Genomic DNA, 21,174 nt, shown 5'->3' with positions numbered 1-21,174 from the left:
ACACTACTCAGTTTTTAACTTGTTGGCTGTTTTGCATGTATGTGCTCAGCCACATAATCTACTTGTCAGTGGATCAGGCATACCTAATGTTACTTGAAAATGGTGCAGATCCCTGAAAGAAATTGGCATGTTAGAAGAAAATGTCTTCTTTATCCAGTCATCCGATGATGGACACTTAGGTTGTTTCCATCTCCGGGCTATTGTGAATAGAGCTGCAATGATGTGGCACATATATACAATGGAATATTACTCAGCCATAAAAAGAAACGAAATTGAGCTATTTGTAATGAGGTGGATAGACCTAGAGTCTGTCATACAGAGTGAAGTCAGAAAGAGAAAGACAAATACCGTATGCTGACACATATATATGGAATTTAAGAAAAAAAAATATCATGAAGAACCTAGGGGTAAAACAGGAATAAAGACACAGACCTACTTGAGAATGGACTTGAGGATATGGGGAGGGAGAAGGGTAAGCTGTGACAAAGCGAGAGAGAGGCATGGACATACATACACTACCAAACGTAAGGTAGCTAGTGGGAAGCAGCCGCATAGCACAGGGAGATCAGCTCAGTGCTTTGTGACTGCCTGGATGGGTGGGATAGGGAGGGTGGGAGGGAGGGAGACGCAAGAGGGAAGGGATATGGGAACAGATGTATATGTATGACTGATTCACTTTGTTATAAAGCAGAAACCAATAAAAAAAAAAGAAGAAAGTGTCTTCATGACTATATAAAAAATGTGTGCTCCTTTATCTCAGAGCAGCAGCTGTTGTGTGTTGAAGTTAGGCGGGTGTGGGGACTGTTGAAGTGGTCGCAAGCTGTAACCACTTATAGATTTCCACTAATAGGTTAAAAATGTACAACAGGGAAATGTTCAACACTGCACTTCAGGATTTAATTTCAGGGTTCTAGACATTAAAAAAAGTTTTTTCTTAGTAAGACCACACTTGATCCTCACTACTGTGGAAGGGCAGGTATGATTTCCATTTTACAGGCAAGGAAAATGAACTGCTAAGAGGTCAGGGGGATTTGCCACACTCTTAGCTGGAAAAATGGCAGAGCCAGAACCTAATTAGGCCTAGAATCCCACTCAGTGGAAAGTGTGCTAAATTCTTGACTGCTGCTGTCCAAACAAGCCTGCTTTCAAAGAAAAAAAAGTACCGAGCACATCTTTGCAGTTTTAGGGAGGTTTGTTAAATTGTTTGCTTTTCAACATTTTTTTTTTTTTTGCCATAATACTGAACCCTATTGACTTATCTACCCAGGATTTTTTCCACTAGGGGAATGTATATATATATATATATATATATATATATATATATATATTTGAATAAACTGAAGTTATCTGAGAACATTTAATAACATTTCTAAGTGTGCACATTCCTGCTACTGTACACACTGAGCAAGAGATTAAAAAGTATAGATTGGGGGTATAAAAAATGGATTTCATATTTTTGTTTGTTCCTGAGACAAAGAGGAAGGGAGAACCCTGGTGGTGGGGCATTTTTGGAGCTTGTAAGAGACAGACCAGCTGCATCTGCAAGATAGCCACACCCTGGAAACTGGACTCAGCATGGAGCAGATGTTCCTGTCCCCCAGCTGGGGTGCTGAGAAGGGGCTGTGACCAGCATCCAAGTAAAGGGAGTGAAGAGAACCAAGGGCAATACATTATCCAGGTCTGCTGGCAAACACTAGTCACTGTCCCATTGATTCAGTGTGACGAACTGAAAATCAAAAAGCTATCAAATATATTGGGCAGAATCTACTTTAGAAATCAGAATAAAATGTAGGAAACTTTCAACATTCTTAAAAGGATATATGAAAATATGGTTTCTATGAAAAGGAAGATAATAAGAACAAACTAAAAGAATGAGAGGAAAAGGAAGGTGGTGGGTTAGGTAAGTTCAAGAAAGTTAAAAGTGCAGTAACAAACTTCATGTTAGAAACAGCAAACAGCAGAATGACACTAAAAATCAAGCCAGTCACGTGGAGGTTAAACTTGACAAGCTTTCCTAACCAGAAAGGAAAGAGATGATAGGGAGAGGCATTTGAGAATAGACAAAAGTATTTTTGAGAACTAAAATTATGAATATAGATATTCTCTCAAATTAAAAAAAAAAACCTTAGGTGGGGAGAGACATTGGATTCACTTTTGTTTCAGACAAATGTCACTGATACAAAAGTTACAGGGAGAAACAAACACAGAAGCATCCAAGCAGAAAAATAAAACCTGTAAGGGAACAAAAATCAGGTTGGCCCCAATCTCGTTACTATGCCAGAAGACAACAGAATGTCATCAACAGTCTTTCCAAAAAAAGTGACAAGAATTACGTGTCCAGTCGACTTTCATGCACCAAGGCAAGAGAAGAAGAGAGCCGTGGAGGAAAGTCAGGTAGAGCAGTTTTAGCCCAGGGTGCTTAATTCACTTGTTAATTCATGAGTTTCTGTTCATTCAAAACTGAGTAAGGAATAATCCCTAATTCTTTCTAGCACAACTTCCCTACTCTAAAGTTAAATTTTTTTTTTTTTTTGGCTGCCCCGCGTGGCGTGCAGTATCTCAGTTCTCTGGCAAGGGACTGAACCTGGGCTACAGCAGTGAAAGCCCCGAATCCTAACCACTAAGCCAAAGGGAACTCCCCTCTAAAGTTAATTTTGATATGATTCTTTTTTAGCTGGAAAATGTCTCTAATTTGTTTAAAAGCAGGGCACACAAAGTGTGCTACTTTCTGAGCCCTCTTCTATCTGGGAATGTTTGCCCAGCAAGCACCCCCTGCAGCCCTTCCTATGCATTCATCCCCCTAAATCTGTGCCTCTTACTGGCACATTCCCAGGACCTGGCAGGCGTCGGGTGTCAATAAACACCAGATCGAATGAGCACATGTAAAGGCAACACAGGATAAAGAGGAGCAGATCTGTACTGCCCTTAATCCTTGACCTAGTTTCCTCAGGAAATTTAGGACTCTCAGTGGAAAGTAATGTGGATAAAGTTACAGGTTGAAAATGTGATTTTATTTCAAAATGATAAATAAACCAAGGCATAGTTTAGACCATGTACTACTTCTGAAGGGCTTGTGAATTAGAGAAACAGTTCCAGGAGGGCTCCAGTCAGACCAAAATGATACCAATCAAACTCATGATTGGCAGAGATAGCCTCTTTAATAATCAGGGATTTTAAAAGTCCTCCACCCTAATTTCTGAATATCATAAAAAGTAAAAATTACTTTTGTCATTTTTCCTTTGAAAATGTTTTTAGCAGCAAACAGGACTCTTGTTTTCCTTACTTCATTTTTATGACCATAGTAGTTATATGTCAACTTACTTAAAATTAGAGAGGGAAGAAAACTAAAAGCCCCTCAGTGGCACTGCTCATCCACGGAAGGCTCACATAAATAGGTACGCATGTTCACGTTATCACTTCTTCTACAAATATCAATAAAGTAAGGTTTGTAAATCGTAAATACAGTAGTGGCAGTTCACACATATTTGACACGCTTTCACACAAGGATTCAATCAACAACAATAAATATAATTTCCCCTCTTCAAAACAAACAAACAAAAAGGATTTATAAGGAGAAAAAAGGATTAATTTACTTGGAGTTTATCAGCACACCATTTTTAGTGTGCTTTGAAAGAATTAAAAAGCATGAAATTGTGTTCCTGAATACTGGCCCATAGTTACATTTTTTTTTAAACCTGTCTTCAATACATACATCATGGCTTTCTATTAAAATCCTTAAATCTACAGGGATTTGTAGTAGGTAAGACTATATTAAAATTTTTTCCTCATTAACAATTTCATTAAGTTAAAAAAAAATCTGACATTTCCCTTAAATGTTAAGTTGAAGCCTGATCTATGCTGCTGTGTCCTGTGAAATGAACCTAATTTTCAAAGTGAATAGGAACGCCTGAGTGGCCATTTAGAGTGCGGCATTTTCCTTCCCTCATGATTCCTGCTGGGTCCTCTTCGCTGAGGCTTTTCCCTGAGTCATATATTTACTGGAAAGGCTACCTAGAGGAGGGGAAAAAACAAAACCCAACATAAATGAAACAAGCTTCACTTTATCGTAAACGCCATACAATTACTTCTTATTGTTAATTATTCACAGAAACTTTTCATACTGGTCACTTGTTTTGAATCAAGTAATTTGGCTAGATACATTGTAACAAAGTATATATAGAATATTATCTATTAAACGTAAGCCTCGTCACATTCTTTCTAAATGCAGACGAGTTGCTAGAGTGACATCATTTTAATACATTTGCATGCTCACTATTTACATATTGGTACAGAAGGCCAGGTGAACTTTTAAAGGCTCTGCTGTGCATCTGCAACCAAACAGAATAGATTGCAAAGAATACTTTGGTCAGAAATATATATCTTGCATCATTACTCTGAAGACACGAAGCTGTGAATGGTGATATTGTAGCCATAAGTCATTGATTTAAAAGAAAAAAAGGAAATTTATTATATTTACAGGTGAAGGACAGAAATAAAGACTGCTAATTAAATGCATACCACAGAACAGTTAATAAATTCTGTTCTGGAGTCTAAACAAATAGATCAACGAAGCAAGAAAATTGAGAAATTCTTAAGTGATTACTTGTAAGAAAGTAGTATATAACAAAGGTTATACACATTGATTATATACATTTCAAACCAATGGGGGAAAGTATGGATTGTTCAATAACTGGTATTGTGTCAAATAAGTAATTTTGGAAGAAAAGGGTTAGATAAGTTTCCTTCCTCACATCATACTTTTCCTCCCCACCTAATTCCAAATGAATTATAGAATTAAATATAAGAGAGTCAAAGTATAAGAAGTAGTGAATATTTATACAATCTTGGGGTGGGGAAAGAGTTTCCTAAGTACATCACATTATGTTTTATTTATGAAAAAGGCTTTCTATGCTTAGTACTAAAGAAGTTACAAATCAATAGAGAAAAGATGAACACCAATAGATAGCTGGTGAAACAAAAAGCAATATATGAAAGAGAAAAAAACAGCACATAAATATCTAAAAGATATTCAATATCAATGGGTAATCAAAGAAATGTAAACAAGATCCCAATTCCTAACCACCAAATTGTTTGAAGGAATATCAGAAGGACAGGGAAGTGGGTAGAAATTTTGGTAAAGGAATATTCATACAAACCTTACAATAATTTAAGTATGCAAACAACTCAAATGTCCAGAACTTGTGATATGACTAAGTATATCATGAACACAATAGGATTATTAGGTATGCAGAGGATAATTAATAACATGAAAAAAGCAGGTTATAAAACCATATGAATAATATTTTCATTAAAACTAAAAATTAAAAAAGGAAAAAGGAAAAACCCTACCAATCAGATATTTGGCGCCTCATTTTCCTTATCTGTAAAATAAGGGCAATAACACCTACCCCCTTGGAGTTATTGTGACGATTAAATTAATTAATACATGTAAAGCAACTGAATAGTACCTGGCACATAGAAAGTACTCAATAAATGCTAACTATTATCATTACACTGATGTAAAAAGATGGGAAGATTTTACCTCCAAAACCTAAATAATAGTTAATGCTCTAGAACGGGACAAGTGTAAATGGCTTTTATTTTCATTTTGCTTAAACTATACTTTCTAAAATGTCCAAAGCCAAAATATTAAGTATGCAAATATAAACTTATGCCCCCCAAAAGCAAACTTTTCGAAGCAGGACATCTAGATAGTCAACTCATAGTGAAAAATCAGTGCTATGTCAAGAAGATTCAAAGCACTCTATTTGTATATAAATACGATATTTATACCACAGAGTGTCTACTGGTCAAAAATACACATCTTTGATATTCTGAACTGCACAAAGTATTGAGGACAGGCTTTTCACTCGAGGGACAAAAATTTAGATCACTACACCTCATATTCTACACACAATTCAGATGGATTAAAGATCTAAATAGGAAAAATAAGGTTTTAAAGCTAACAGAAAAAAATATAGATGTATATCTTTATAACCTCAGGCTAGGGAAGAATTTCTGAAAATTCTAAAATTTTGAATTACATGTCCAAGAAAATGGACATGTAAAATCATGAATTACATGTCCAAGAAAATTAATCAGGGAAAACCAATCATCTGATTATCTCAAAATTAAAAACTGAAGTGGCAATAGATACAAGGTGAAAGATAAGATATACTGGAGGAAGATATTAGGGAAGTATACAATAATAAATGCTCAGTATTCAGAATGAAGAACCTTTGTAAATTATTAAGGAAATGATAATGCAACAGGAAAATGGGCAAATGATCTGAACAGATCATTTATAGAAGAGGAACTCCAACTGGCCAGTAAACATAGAAAAAGGTGCTTAGCATCACCAGAGTCAAAAAAATACCCAATAGAACAACACCAAAGTATTTTTCACTCAATAGATTTGTAAGAATAAACACTGCTGATGGGAGTGATAATTGTTTCAACCAATAAGAGGGTATACGACAGTATCTAACTAAACTGAAAAGGCACATATGCACATATGAAAATGCGTTATGGCCCAACAATTTGACTTCTAGGTACTCAAACCCTATAGAATCTCTAAAACATGCTCAAGAAGACTCACACAAGAATGATCACTACAACACTGTTTATAATAGGAAAAAATCAGAGGTAATCTAAATGTTCATGTACTAGGTAATGGCTACATAAAATATTCTGTATTTGTATGATGCAATACTGTAAAGAAACAGGCTAACTCTATATACAACAACATATATAAATTTCAAAATAATTTCGTTAAATAGATATAAAAAAGCAGGTTGTAGAACATTCTTATTATACAGTGTGATATGTCATTTAAATTTAAATATTCACCAAGGATACGTATGTTAAAGGATACATATGTAAGGGCTTAAAAAGAACGGGTACCTGAAGTCATAATAATGGATCCTCTGGGATGGAGCGGGACATGACAGACAGAATGGGCCTGGGGTAGTCACCATCTTAACCTTTTATTAACAAACGATTGAAAAGAAAATGTGAAAAAATAACGCCAATTCTCTAGTAGATGGGTAGTTGTTATATTATTTGTACCTTTAAAAATATTTTCCCCCAAATGTTAAGAAACCATTCTTTTCTAAGAATAGTACTTATAGTTTTATTACTGCATCACTTAAACATGTAATCCCATATATATATATATATATATATATATATGTATATATAAAATCTCATCATACCTGAAGAAACTTCATATAAAAAATTCACATGTAAAAAGATAAAACTATGGGACTTCCCTGGCAGTCCAGTGGTTAAGTCTCCACACTTCCAGTGCAGGGGGCACGTATTCGATCCCCGGTTGGGAACTAGGAACCCACATACCGCATGGTGCGGCCAGAAAAAAAGATAGAACTGCTAGAAATAAAATATGAATTTTTATGCAATCTAGGGAAAGAACATGAAATTCTTAAAATTGTGTAAGCATGACTTGAAACTACCCTAAAGTTGGCTAGATCAAACTACTAAAACAAACAAATGTATGTATGGAAAAATAAATCATAAATGAGGCTGAAAGAATAATAAACTGGTGGTGGTGGTGAAGGCTACTGTAACACATTTGACAAAGCATGAATGAATTTCTAAGTAGAAAGAACTAAAGACAAAAATGAATCCTTAACGAAAATACAAAGATATAACATGAAGAAATACAAATGAAAATGTGGGAAATGTTAGTGTTCAATGCTAATAGTAGAATTTCAAGCAGACTGGCAAAAAAGACTACCCTAATGAAGTGAGGGTATGGAAAGGTTGTCAATGACTCTCTGAGACTGTCAACAATCACAACACGCCATTAATCTCTGTCCAAACATGCATACTTTTAAACCTATTATCCTCCTAAACGGGTATTTATCCTGAGGAAATAACTAGACAAACATGCAAATATACATTATAATGTTTAAACAGTGGTCTTCAACCTTGGGTACTTGTATTCCTGAACAGCATAACAGGACAAGTGCTTAACATATTCGTTGGGCAATCAGAGAGTTGACCACAGTGCTTCAATTTCTGAGTTCTTTCTGAGAATGCCTTTGTGGCCCAGGCTTTGGGCTGGTTCTCAGGAATCACACCACTTTTTCTTTCCCCTTTCACAAGACAGAGAGGCATACCTTCTAACCATCCACCTCTTAATGTGGTACGTTGCCCCAGGGTGAAAAAAAAAAAGCCTTGGGAGGCAGGGAGGCACACAAAATGCTGGTATCTGTGACAAAATATGAATGCCTCTAATAAAAACCCAAATTTTTAGCTTTCATAAAATTACACCGATAGCTGATGACCATCAAAATAATTTCTGATGATGCATTACTATGTGATTTTTGGTCATTTAATTTAAAAGGAATGAAAACAACTGAGTGGCATTGTTGTAATACATCTTCCCTTCCCAGACTCCTAAAGGTATTTCTTATTACTTTTAATTTGCTATCATAAAGACTAATGAGGTTTCTCAATGTTTACCAAGTATAAAAACAAAAAGATTAGGAATAGAAATGATTCACTGTTTCATTCCTGCAATAAGTAGTACTGATCCAAAGATGAATTAATGCATGGGGGAAAAAATCCCATCTAATTAAAGGACAGTCATTTTCAGTAAGTAAACATAAAAAGCAATTTTTAATCAAAATTTGTAACATTTGGTTAATTATATTATTCTTATAACTATAAAAATAATTTAGAAGAAATTTTTACACTTTGAGATTTAATAAAAAGCTTAAAAATTCAATTTATAAAAGAAAATCCAATTTATATAAACACTTCTGTTGCAGATAAGTATGATAGGCTGGTCAATAAAATGCTTGAAATATATATGATAAAAGGTATCATCTTAAGATAAAATTCCATGGAAGTGAAACAAAAGAATTCAAGGTGAAAAATAAAAGATGTAAAATTTCTGCAATAATATTTATATTTCATTTGATACACTTAAGGCTGATTTAAAAGTTTCGTTTTTAAAATGCCAATATTTACAAAAAACCTCCAGAAATTACATGTTTTGCAATTATGATGAAAAACTGAGATATAAACTTAAACACATACAAGGAGATACATTGGTGGTTCAACATTTTGGGGAAGAGTATGAGAGCAAAAAAGTTTTGAAGACACCGACATAACAAATGTTTGAAAAGAGCTAGTTCATTAATAAGGAATGGTTAAATAAATAATGTATATTCATATACTGGAATATCAAGAAGGGTATGAAAAAGAATGATCTATATTCACTGATACTAAGATCTCCCCATATGGTTTTTTTTTTTTTTTTGCGGTACGCGGGTCTCTCACTGTTGTGGCCTCTCCCGTTGTGGAGCCCAGGCTCCAGACGCGCAGGCTCAGCGGCCATGGCCCACGGGCCCAGCCCCTCCGCGGCATGTGGGATCTTCCTGAACCGGGGAACGAACCCGTGTCCCCTGCATCGGCAGGCGGACTCTCAACCACTGCGCCACCAGGGAAGCCCCTCCCCATATGGTTTTTAAAAAGTGCTTCTATTATTTTAAATTTACTATCATAAAGAGAACTGTGTTTTTGTTTTTAATAAGTAGGCTTTAACATTCTGGTTAAGGAAAAAAGTATACATCATCATGAAGGAGAAAAGATATCCGCCAATCTCTTATAGTATCTCCAATTTTTTTTTTTTTTTTGCGGTACACGGGACTCTCACTGTTGTGGCCTCTCCCGTTGCGGAGCACAGGCTCCGGACGCGCAGGCTCAGCGGCCATGGCCCACGGGACCAGCCGCTCCGCGGCATGTGGGATCTTCCCGGACCGGGGCACGAACCCGTGTGCCCTGCATCGGCAGGCAGACTCTCAACCACTGCACCACCAGGGAAGCCCAGTATCTCCAATTTTTAAGATTTCAAATCCTGGGATTAAAATGGAATAAACGAAGAGACAGGTAGTTTCTTTTGAAAAGTAATTTTCTTTGCAAAAACGGTAGAGGATTAAGAAACATAAAAATGTTAGTTTTTTGAGATTCTCATACTGAACAGTTTATGACTATGGTTCTCCAATCTCCACATACTTGTTTTGTTAAACATTTCCATTATATATTTATCCTAGAAGTTAGAGAGAATTACAGCATGGTTGGAGACTTTCTGTTAACCACAGTAATAGGAGTAGTAATAATTTATTGAGTGATGTGTGCCAGATGCTGTGTTAAGGGCTTTACATATATGAAATTAATCCTTACAATTGCCCTGTGAGATATTAGCCCCAATTTATCGACAAGGAAACTGAGGCACTGACAGGTTCGATAACTTGACAGAGGTAATGCGACTATTAATGACTGAGCTGGATTTCAAACTCAAGTAAGTCCGATTTTAATGCTCGTATTCTTGATCATTCTTCCGAACTTACTGAACACCTAAGGCACTGTGTTGGCTGTGGGTATGTGGGGGAGGGAGGAAACAATGAAGATCAAGGAAATTCATGGAATTCTCTATCTACTACTATCACATTTGAGAGTTAAGAACTATACGTAGCCTAGTGGAAAGGAATGGAGGGAGGTATCAGGAGAGGAGAAGAGAACTTGGTTGAGTGCTTACTACTGAATGGGTGCTTTAATCTTCTCAGCACCCAATGACACAGATGGTGCTACTGCCAATTTTATAAATGTGACATCTGGGGCTCAGAGCAGCTAATCTCTTCTAAGGTCACTATAACTGATGTGTGAGAGCAGGGGCTGTCCACACCAGCAGGCTCTTGTTAGGAAACTACCCACGCATCACAGAGAAATAAGCCTGTGAAAAGGAAGAGCTTTTCGGAAACTTAATACTACTTACAGTTGAGACATATTTCACATCTATAACAACATAGATAACTTGTATAAATTTACCATGGGTAAATTTGACAGTCTTAACAGTTGTCAATAAATTAAACTTGAAGTTTAATTTATTGGAAAGGATAAATTTTTTTTTTTTTTTTTTTTGCGGTACGCGGGCCTCTCACTGTTGTGGCCTCTCCCGTTGTGGAGCACAGGCTCCGGACGCGCAGGCTCAGTGGCCACGGCCCACGGGCCCAGCCACTCCGTGGCACATGGGATCCTCCTGGACCGGGGCACGAACCCGTGTCCCCTGCATTGGCAGGTGGACTCTCAACCACTGCGCCACCAGGGAAGCCCGGAAAGGATAAATTTTAACCACCTATGTTTTCTTTTCTGGTATAAAGTAAACCTATTTATTGTAATAAACTTACTACAGGAAAAAAAAAGTTAAGTTTTACAGTTATTCAAAAGATTTATAATATGTAAGTCTTTTACTCAGAAGACAATTTATTGAAATCCTTACTGTCAATTGGTAATGCCATTTCTAGGCATATGTCTAATATCTGTATTTCTCCCCCACTTAAAAAATTATACAATTATAATATAAAGTTTTACTCTCAAGATGTGTAAAGCCTTTAGCAGAAGCAATGCCGACAGATGCCCTGCGGGAATATCAACCCCATCAGCAGCCCCTGCCAATCTCCGCCCTCGCTGCATGCAGCTACAGTTCTAAGTGCTTTTACGAGGGTTTCTCAACAGCCATACCAGGCAAGTGATAGTAGTGCTATCATCCCCTTGTAACAGATGAGGAAACTGAAGGAAGTGGAGGCTAAGATCACAAAGCTAGAAATCACACCATGCGATCTGATGGCAAAGCTGATATTCAGAAACACCTTATCCTTGGCAAAACAAATATCTCAACTAAGCAAGAATCAGTATTTTCTCACATATAATGTTCTGGAAATGCCTGTTCAAGGCTGAAGCTTGTAAAAACAACACTCTATTGCCTTGCTTACATCTGGTAACTATGTGATCCTCAAACTCTCAGAGGATCTACTGGAAACAATCCCACAAATTGCAGTGGAGTCTGTTTCCCAAACACTTTCATCTGTTGAAGCAGCTTTCAGAAGCAGCCTGTCAATCTCCTCATCCATCTTTCATGGCTGCTGCCATTGTCAATCAAATCCTCTCACGATAGGCCCCATTCTCTTTTCACACAATTTCATTTTGAGGGTTTTCCCAGTAGAACTTTTCTTATTTTTAAGTCCATGCATTCCACTGACAGCAATTACAAGACCTTCCCAGGAAAGACCTGCTCTCCCCTGTTCTTACAGTCTCCTATGTCTTTACCTTTCATGGACACCATATTCCCCTTTTGGGTAAGGGTGACAATTCTCTGAAGATTTCTGTTTCTCTTTGAGGTGTTCTACCTCACTCTGCATACCAACCTCAATACTCAGGCCTTTAAAATATTTTTTTAAATTTATTTATTTATTTATGGCTGTGTTGGGTCTTCGTTTCCGTGCGAGGGCTTTCTCCAGTTGCGGCAAGCGGGGGCTACTCTTCATCTCAGTGCGCAAGGCCTCTCACTATCGCGGCCTCTCTTGTTGCAGAGCACAGGCTCCAGACGTGCAGGCTCAGTAATTGTGGCTCACGGGCCTAGTTGCTCCGTGGCATGTGGGATCTTCCCAGACCAGGGCTCGAACCCGTGTCCCCTGCATTGGCAGGCAGATTCTCAACCACTGCGCCACCAGGGAAACCCTGGCCTTTTAAATTTTGATTGTAAAGAGATTTGATGCCATTTCAAATGTTCTTCCCAATCATTAAAAAAAAAAACCCAACTGTAAAATTAGCATATCATAAAAATAAATGCCTACTTCTATGTAGATCATTTTATATACTGGAGATAATTCATCGTGGTACTGACAGAAACGGAAGTACTTAAATAATTTAATAATTCAATTAATTTTTCTCTTGTTAACATTCAAAGTAGAAACAACCAAATACTCTTCACCTGGAGCTCTCAGCTTTCCCAGGGTGAGATCACTGTGCCCTGGCTTATTTCAGCCTGGTTTGGTGAAAGCTGGGAAGAGCTCTCTCTACAGTGGGACTCTGGAGGCTGCTGAGGCTCTGAGAGCACTCTCTCTCAGAAACCGACACCTGATGGTAGATACAGATTAGCCTCTTCACACTCTGTAACTAACACAGGCACCTCGCCAATCTAAAAGCAAACATTCTTTGCACATTAGCAATAAGACACAATATGTAAAAGCTGAGCATAAGATATGTGGCTTGTTTTACATTATATATAAAAATGTCAGGTTATATCAATGAAGTTTTAAAATTTCAAAAACTTAACTTTTCTCATCAACTATACAATCAAGTTAAAAAGAGCACAAATGCTCTATTTGCTTATATAATGTTCCTCCTTTAACTCTACTTTATTGAAGATTAGAGAGAGAGAAAGAAAGAGAAGGCCTTCACAGCCTCCCATTTCCCCCTCCCTTTTAGCATTTTTCCTTAGGCCTGGGGCCTGGATGGGGATGGGGCACTAACCCCACCTGGCACTAACCCACAGCTGAAGTTAAGTAGCCTACAGTTCTTCCAGCACTTCTCACCACAACTCTCTACAATCAGGTTTTTCTGCCCTCCACTCCAAAGAAATGGCTCTTTTCAAAGTCACAGTGAGTGACTTCTGTGTTGCCAAATAAAATGCTGAATTCTCAGTCTTCGGTGCACAGACCTATGAGCAGCAATTCGCACGAAGTCAATTCTCCCTCTTTGAGGCATTTTCTCCATTTGGGCTCCGGGACCCAACTTGCTGCTGCTTCTCCTTCCCCATGAACCCCTTTTCCTGTGTCTCCTTGGTTTATTTTGCCTGAGCCTCTACATGCTTTTTCTCTTTTCTAAGTGATCACAGTCAGACCCAGGACTTAACTACCATCTATTATACACTGAGCATCCTCAAATTTGTATCTGCAGCCTGAAATTTGCTCTAAATGCCAGGCTCCTATATCTACTTGGCTACTCAACATCTCTACCCAATATCTAGCAGGTCTCTTAAAACTCACACGTCTAAAACCGAACTCTATTTCTCCCCATAATCTGTTCTTCCTGACGGTTCCCCAGCACAGGAAATTCAAACTCCATTCTTCTAGCTGCTCAGAGCAAAAATCACAGTGTCTGCTCTGATTCTCAAAATCTCATGATTTTTTGTCATGTTTTATCATCTAACCCATCAACAGATCATGATGGCGCTACCTTTAAAGTCTCCAGAACATTAGCAGTCCTCACTTCCTCCACCCCCTTCCACCTACATCTAAGCCATCCTCCACTCTCCCCTGAACTATAGCAGGAGCCTCCCTGTTGGTTTGAATTTTCACCCTTGCCTCCTCACGGCATAATGAACCTTTTAAAACAATTCAGATAATACCACTCCTTTGTTCAAAACCCTCCAACAGTTGCCCATCTCATGTAGAGATAAAAATCCCATCCCTACCATTGCTGAAGGAGCTGCATGACCCACACTTGTATACCCGTGACCTCACCTCCCACCGACCCACCTCACCCTCATCCCACTTAGTGTCACCCATCCAGGACAAAACTGTTCTCAGCTCTGTTGTAAGAGTCTAACTCCAATTTCCTCTTGGCTTGCCTCTTTCTTTCACTTGACTCTCTGCTTAAATGTTACTCAATCAGAGAGGCCTCCTCCCTTCCAACATTCTCTTTCCCTTTTCCTGCTTTATATTTCTTAGCATCTGTCCCACATGAAATATTTGTCTCTCTTCTGACAAGAATGCAGAGTAAATGAGAGAAGGGGCTTTGCTGGTTCACTGCTGCTTCATCAGTGTTTAGGCCCACACCCTGAACTTAGAGGGGGCGGGTGGGTGGGAGGTGTGGCTTAATAAATATTTGTTGAAGGAATTAGTAAATGACGCAGCCGAGAGAGAGAGTGTTCAGGTCAATGATTACTTTCTTTCCTTACTTTGGTGCATGGTAAATGATCTCCATGAGGAGAATACATTGCTGACAAGACAGTGGCAATTTCAAGGCAGAAACAAAAAGTATAGAAGAGGAACAAGTAAGTAGACTATGGTTCCTACTCAAGGATGGTATAAGAATCACCTAGAACATTTAAAAAATACACAGGCCTAAGCCTAGCCCCTGAAGCATCTGATTTAAGAAATGAAGGTGGGGGCAGGGTAGCTGTATTTTTAGAAGTTCCCCAAGTGATTCTGATGTCCAATCCCTGTTAAAACCACTTATTCAAAGGAAGTGCCTCAAAAGGCATGTGGTACACTATGCAGTAAATAAAATAACACACATTTTTTTTTTTCAAACCCACATACCTGACTGGGGACTCAAAAATATAGATGTTTTTTGTTTCTTTTGGTCTTCATGTAAAAGCACTGCCTAAAAAACGAAATAGACTGGTTTACAAAGTCGAAAGGAATAGCATCCGAAACAGCCTGAAAACTGTAACTAAATCCAAGGAGAGCTGAAATTAGGCATGTGGGTGGCAGAACTTTGCAAGTTAATCAACAAGCAAGACACATCTGCAGGATCCCTTAAAGCACACCCGGCGAGCTGGTGCACAGGAAGCTCACCGCAACCTGCGCCTCGGGCAGAGCGGAGGAGCCACAAGGATGGAGACAGGGCCTGGGGCAGCTCAGCACCTCCGAGCACCTGGCACAGAGCTGCTAGCACTCAGTACGTGTTTGCGGGAGAGACAGAGGATGGGAGGGCTTCCTGCTCAGGCCTGAGCTAGGTTTACCTGAACAAATGTGCCAGTTGGTCTCAAAGGGCTAGGTGAAGAAGGGGATCCAAATACACAATCAGATTTAGACAGACCTGAGAAAGAAATCAGCACTTTTGGTTCCTACTTTAAATCGAAAGTAGTAGCCCTGTTTCAAACTTGCACAGAAAGATTTTCTGTTGATATGACAGAAACTCTACTCAGTATACTGTGTGGACAAAATAATAACATATTGGAAGAAATGAGTGGGAGCAACATAATTTTTAGACAGAAGCTGATTATTTTTAATTGCTCTTGGAGGAAATTCACCATACTCTAGCCCCACTCCTCCCCTTTTTATTTTACTTTTATATTATGACTACCTGATTTAATGTGAAAACACTGCAGTCAGAAGAAACCAAGATTCTAGTGCTTTCTGTAGTTTTGATAATACCCCATCCCTGCCCCAGGATATCCCATCTCTCTTTGATTTGCTACTGCCGGCTAGGCAGCCAGAATCACCACTCTAACTACTTTTTAAAAAAAATTTTGGTCAGATCTTAGTTCCCCGACCACAGATTGGCCCACAGCAGTGAAATCGCCCCGAGTCCTAACCACTGGACGGCCAGGGAATTCCCTGCTCTAACTATTTTGAGAGATTCACTAGTAGGCAACTTAAAACTTGCTACTAGCTAGAAAGAAGAGATCCATCCAAGCTGCGGGAGGACAGGGGCATTCCTTCACCACTTTGTTGTACCAAAGAGGAACGCAATGCTCCTGCTCTGAGTAAACACAAGACCTGAGTTTTCTGAAGGGTAGCCTACAAAAGGAATTTTGGTGAGACTATATTACATCTTATCTATACTGTTTACAGTTTCCTCATCTGTAAACTGGAGATATCAATAATACCACATTTAATGGGGCTGTGGTGAAAATGAGATGAAATTACCCATCATAAGTGCTCAATGAATGTTAGCTATTGCTTTTAATTTCTTTTAAACATTTTACCTCTCATAATTACAAAAGAAGATAATTTTATTCTGGTATACGTCCCTTGTTAGGGCAAAAAAGTTTGAGTTTGAATTCCTTAGAAGTAGGACAAGCTGAAGCTGTAACTTTCATAAACATTTAAGTCCTATTTTTAAATCAATAATGAAAACAATTTAAAAATATACTTCTTTTCATATAAAGCTCATTAAAAAAAAATAAGGATAGCTGATCTAAAAATTTTCTACCTTAAAAAAAAGAGATACTATATTGCTGATATGATATCATAAAATGGAAGAGAGGTATTAGTGTTCCAGGAACAACAAGGACTAGAGTGAGTATTTTAAGGAAATTGTCAGTGCTGACATTTTTCTATGCTGCACATAAACATTTACAATTGAGGACAGGAACAGGGTTACCACTTTAATCAAAAACATTTCTCAGGGTTTCATTTCCATGCTAATCAAATTCCATCCACTTTCACAGGTTTGTTCTGAGAAAAGAGAGAGTCTTGTAAACCATAACTTATCCCCCCCACACAAAGAACCCTTACCCTTAATAGTCTGTTAAAAAGATGCCCATAACGGACACTTCACTCATTTAATAGAATAAATGGATTAAGATCTGACAACTCAAAGGGGCAAGATCTGTGGATGATTTTCAGCTATGGACTGACAGTATCAATATATTTTTCCTCATCATAAGAATAATCATGCTCACTGCAGAAAATTATTAAAATGATGAAATGCAAAGACAATCCTCTGCAGGTAGAGGCACCATTAACCGTGTAACCCTTCTACTTCTAGTCCCCTTTCTAGGCCTGTGCGCACATGTATTTAAACAACAATACAAGCGGCTCCTGCACGCACTGTATGGTGTCCTGAGATCACTCCCCCGTGGCCCGGCAGCGCTTCCATTTCAAAAGTGCACACACTGAGTAGCAAAGCTCAAGTGGTAGCTTGTTTTCTGGTCACTTAGGTTACATTTTTTTAGGTACTGGGGATTACCAGGTCTTCGATTCACTGATAATCTTATCAGAAAAGTCAACCAAATGACTCTGATAAGCCTCTCAAAAAACCAGCAATAAGTGTTCAAGACATATAGAGGATCAGAAGTAAAGGCAGGAGAGGTGGGTTCACCTTCTTAAAAATAAAATCTTTTCCAGTAAATAGATCTGTTAAAGAAATAAATATAAATAAAATAGTTAAGAACTCTAAAAAAGAGATTTCCCTTGAGATGTGAGTGCAAACATCAAGGTGTGATGGGTGTGCATACCTGAAGAGCCTTTAAACTGTGGGCATTCCTTTTTAATATGCCCTTCTCTTCCACAAATAAAACAACGTTTTTCTCTTAAGTCTTTGTCGTCTTGTCTCTTCCATTTTTCCACTGGTGGCCTGAGAATTTTCTCTCTCCCCAGGTCAACAGCTGCCCTCACTGGCTTGGCTTTCTGAAGTGTGCACTGCATGGGCTTATCTTCTTTTGTTGATACCTCCCTCTCTGTGTACTTGTTTTGAATTTCTTTGTCTTCTTTGCTTCTTTTCTCTTTGTTCTCGGGGTATCTTTGGTTCAGTGTATCTTCCTGATCTCGCCGTCGCCTCACTCTGTAGAAAATATAATATTAGTAGGAAAAATCTGAACAAAAACCTAAATAAATTCCTAAGGTCACTTCAGGTTTAGGAGACAACCAGATATAGGAGGCATCAGAGGGAAAAACAAGAGTTTAACAATTTAAGTGCATCTTCTCTATTAAGAAGCAACCTCAGGGCTTAAGGGTGTAGTTTTTTTCATTCTCACAAGTACTCTAGTGCTGTAAAACCAGTTTTTGCAACTAGTGGAACTCCTTAATTTAATACCTACTCTGATACTGATGCAATGAAACTCAAATTATCCTTGGAGTGATTTCTTAAACCTTTCTGGCCCATGAGCATTCTTTACCAGCACTGGAAACTTGAGACATGAAACTTCAGGTTCACAAGGAAACAGTGGTTATAAGGAGATTTATGTTCTTAAACTGTCAAAATTATTTCTTCCTTGCCCTACATGATCAGTGACTATTATCTGAATAAAAATAAAGTACTAAATAAGAGCCTTGAATTCCAGATGGTGACTTATTTTAAGTGGCATGTTTTTAAATGTGAATATTATCATCCAGTTAAAAATACCACCACCACCCCAAAACAAGAATATGTCCCAAGCAAGCAACCAAACCTATGTCCCCCTCTGCCCTCCTGCAATCATTATCATAAGAAAGCATGGTGCCCAAATTGAGTAGGTCACTATAGCAATTATTAAGAATTAAAATGCATACAAGTGAAGGGTACTACAGTGCAGTAAAGTATTAGTGAGTCTAAATTCCCACACAGTACACCCCAGTTATTGTACATAGAAGTGTAACTGAGATCCTAAAAAAAAAAAACCATTTTACTTGTCATTGACTGAAATGATTCTGAACTCCTCACTGCTGTAAAAGGGAAGAATTTCAGTTTCCTCTTTTGTTCTTACATCCCTGTTGGACAGTGTGATAACCAAATGATCAAGTGATGATTAGGGCTGTGCCCCAGATTAGGAAAGGTGACTGGGCCTGGAAGACTGTCGCCTGTACACCCTAGTTAATCCTAGTCATCTGCACTTAAAGCCATGTTTTAAATCACTTCATTTTCATGGTAAAAAAAGCTCAAATTTATCTGAGAACTGCTGGATTTAATACGTTTATTTTCTGTTACAAGAGAACCTCATTTAAAAACTGGTACAGCAAGAAAACAAAAACAAAACCACCCCTTTTGAATATTTGCTTACCTTCTCCTCATAGGACAGTCCTTCATGAAGTGTCCAATTTTCCCACAAATTCGGCAACATCTATCATTTGGGGCCAGCTCGCCTTCAGTTAGCACTTCTGGATCAAAAAAGTACTCCTAGCGGAATATAAATATATAAAAATCTGAACTATTAATATGAGATCCAAACACAAAAACTAACCAATATCAATCAGGAATCTCACTGACATACCAACATCGACATTATTAATTTTAATAGTTATTATTATATTGCTTAATTCTAAAATCTAAAACCATTAGGAGGTCTAATTCAGGATAGGCTTACCTAAATTCATTTTTGTTTATTACTATTCATCATGCAGAACACTGTTGAATCATAAAGATAGCTTGTTCCCTTGCACACTTCTGAACAAAAGCATTACACATCCCTGTGAGTCAGCTTTCTAGGACTTGGGGGAAGCTGAGGCCAGGTACAAAAACTTCATTTTCTCATAAAATGAAAAGGCTAAAACCTAAAAAGAAAGAAGCTATGTGCTGTTGCTTTGTTGTGGCTTCTGAAGGAAAATATCAGAGGAAAGGAAAGACAATGGTCTGGACTCTAGCCTCTTTGCCACCAAAATTAAGGTGGGTACCAGCAGAAGTGGCATCCCCTGGGAGCTTGTAGGACATACAGGCTTGGGCCCCACCCCAGACCTCCTGAATCAGAACCTGCATTTTAACAAAATCCCCAGGTGATTTGTTTGAACAAGTTTCAAAAGCACTGGTGTAGAAGACCACCACAGCAGTATCTAGCAAAAACTAGAGGTAGAGATGTAACCAAATGCTGAACATGCTTATACACCCAATAACTTAAGGTTCATTTTAAAAGTCTTTATTAAGAAAATTAATGCAGGAAAAACCCCTTTGTTTTTAATATAAAACTCTCTAGCTCCTAACCCCTTCCCATTTTCTCTCACTGAAATGAATTTTTATAATGCAGTTTTGTTTTGTTTTTAATGAGTGTGGTTCCATAAAAACCTAATTATTAGGTTATATGAGAACAGACAGATCTTTAGCACAGGCAGCACTGACTCTCTCTTGTCCCATTAAGGGATTTATTACTCTTTGCAAGCAGACTGGAAAAATCTAGATGTCATATGAGGGGGTGGGGGATGTCCTTGGATATGTGCAAACTGGGTTTGCAGAGGCTGGTATGGAGCTGAATGCTTGGTGGAACAGCAGTGCCACCAATGTGTGTTACCGAGGAAAAGCAGCAGCAACAAAATTATTAATTTTCCCACCCAAACTCCTCTTCCGGCTATCTCTTCCTGTTCTCCTGATAAATGGCTTCAAAACAGGGATGTTTATTAAAAGGTTTTTATCTTGGCTAGACTCACCAAACTTCCAGAGTATTTAGATTATTACTGAAGTAAAGTATACAAATTAGGTGCTTAAATGGCTTTTAGAATTGGTTTTTTGTATTTCCAACACTTACCATTTTTGAGGGGTAGTCCTTTGGAAATCCTTTGACTGGAATACCAAATACTCTTCTCCCATTTATAAATGCTTTCATTATAAAATTTGTCACTAAGAAGAAAAGAGTAAAGGCTCAATTAGAGGGATTAAAAGGAAAAGAGATGGAGTTAATATTTATAAACAAAGTAATAACTTACTTTTCCTTGATAATCCAGCTCCAAGATTATGATTCAAATCAAATGGATCTAAGTAAAGAAAATTAATGAAAACAAAAAAAGATAATCAAGTAGGAAATACCAGTATTCATACATTAAGTGAGGTCTATATAACAAGAAGAAAGTGTTACATACTTTATCATGAATAAAAGTATTAAATGACTGCCTTTTTAATGAGTTTTAAGTCTATAATACAACTAAGTAATAATATATATATTCCTAA

General features: G+C 37.9%; 1 protein-coding gene across 8 annotated transcripts in view; it reads right to left on the bottom strand.

Moving 5' to 3' along the window:
* Nucleotides 1–2,989: 2,989 nt before the first annotated feature.
* TUT7 (terminal uridylyl transferase 7) overlaps nucleotides 2,990–21,174 on the bottom strand; it is a 60,468-nt gene continuing 42,283 nt past the window's right edge. For 3 of the 8 annotated variants that reach the window (XM_060101636.1, XM_060101637.1, XM_060101635.1), the window contains 7 exons: nucleotides 20,934–20,981; nucleotides 20,756–20,847; nucleotides 19,304–19,419; nucleotides 17,783–18,108; nucleotides 15,560–15,636; nucleotides 15,135–15,198; nucleotides 2,990–4,011 (listed from right to left, as the gene is read on the bottom strand). In XM_060101636.1, coding sequence (XP_059957619.1) covers nucleotides 3,944–4,011; nucleotides 15,135–15,198; nucleotides 15,560–15,636; nucleotides 17,783–18,108; nucleotides 19,304–19,419; nucleotides 20,756–20,847; nucleotides 20,934–20,981 — 791 coding nt within the window. In that variant the 3' untranslated portion in view covers nucleotides 2,990–3,943. Of the gene's footprint in view, nucleotides 4,012–6,903; nucleotides 6,984–15,134; nucleotides 15,199–15,559; nucleotides 15,637–16,717; nucleotides 17,682–17,782; nucleotides 18,109–19,303; nucleotides 19,420–20,755; nucleotides 20,848–20,933; nucleotides 20,982–21,174 lie in introns of those variants that run through there. The other 5 variants (XR_009532794.1, XM_060101640.1, XM_060101641.1 and 2 more) reach the window with 5 other exon arrangements.

This window comes from Mesoplodon densirostris, chromosome 6 (genome assembly GCF_025265405.1).
Source record: "Mesoplodon densirostris isolate mMesDen1 chromosome 6, mMesDen1 primary haplotype, whole genome shotgun sequence".
NCBI classification, from domain to species: domain Eukaryota; kingdom Metazoa; phylum Chordata; class Mammalia; order Artiodactyla; family Ziphiidae; genus Mesoplodon; species Mesoplodon densirostris.
This window is presented reverse-complemented; position numbering and strand designations above follow the sequence as displayed.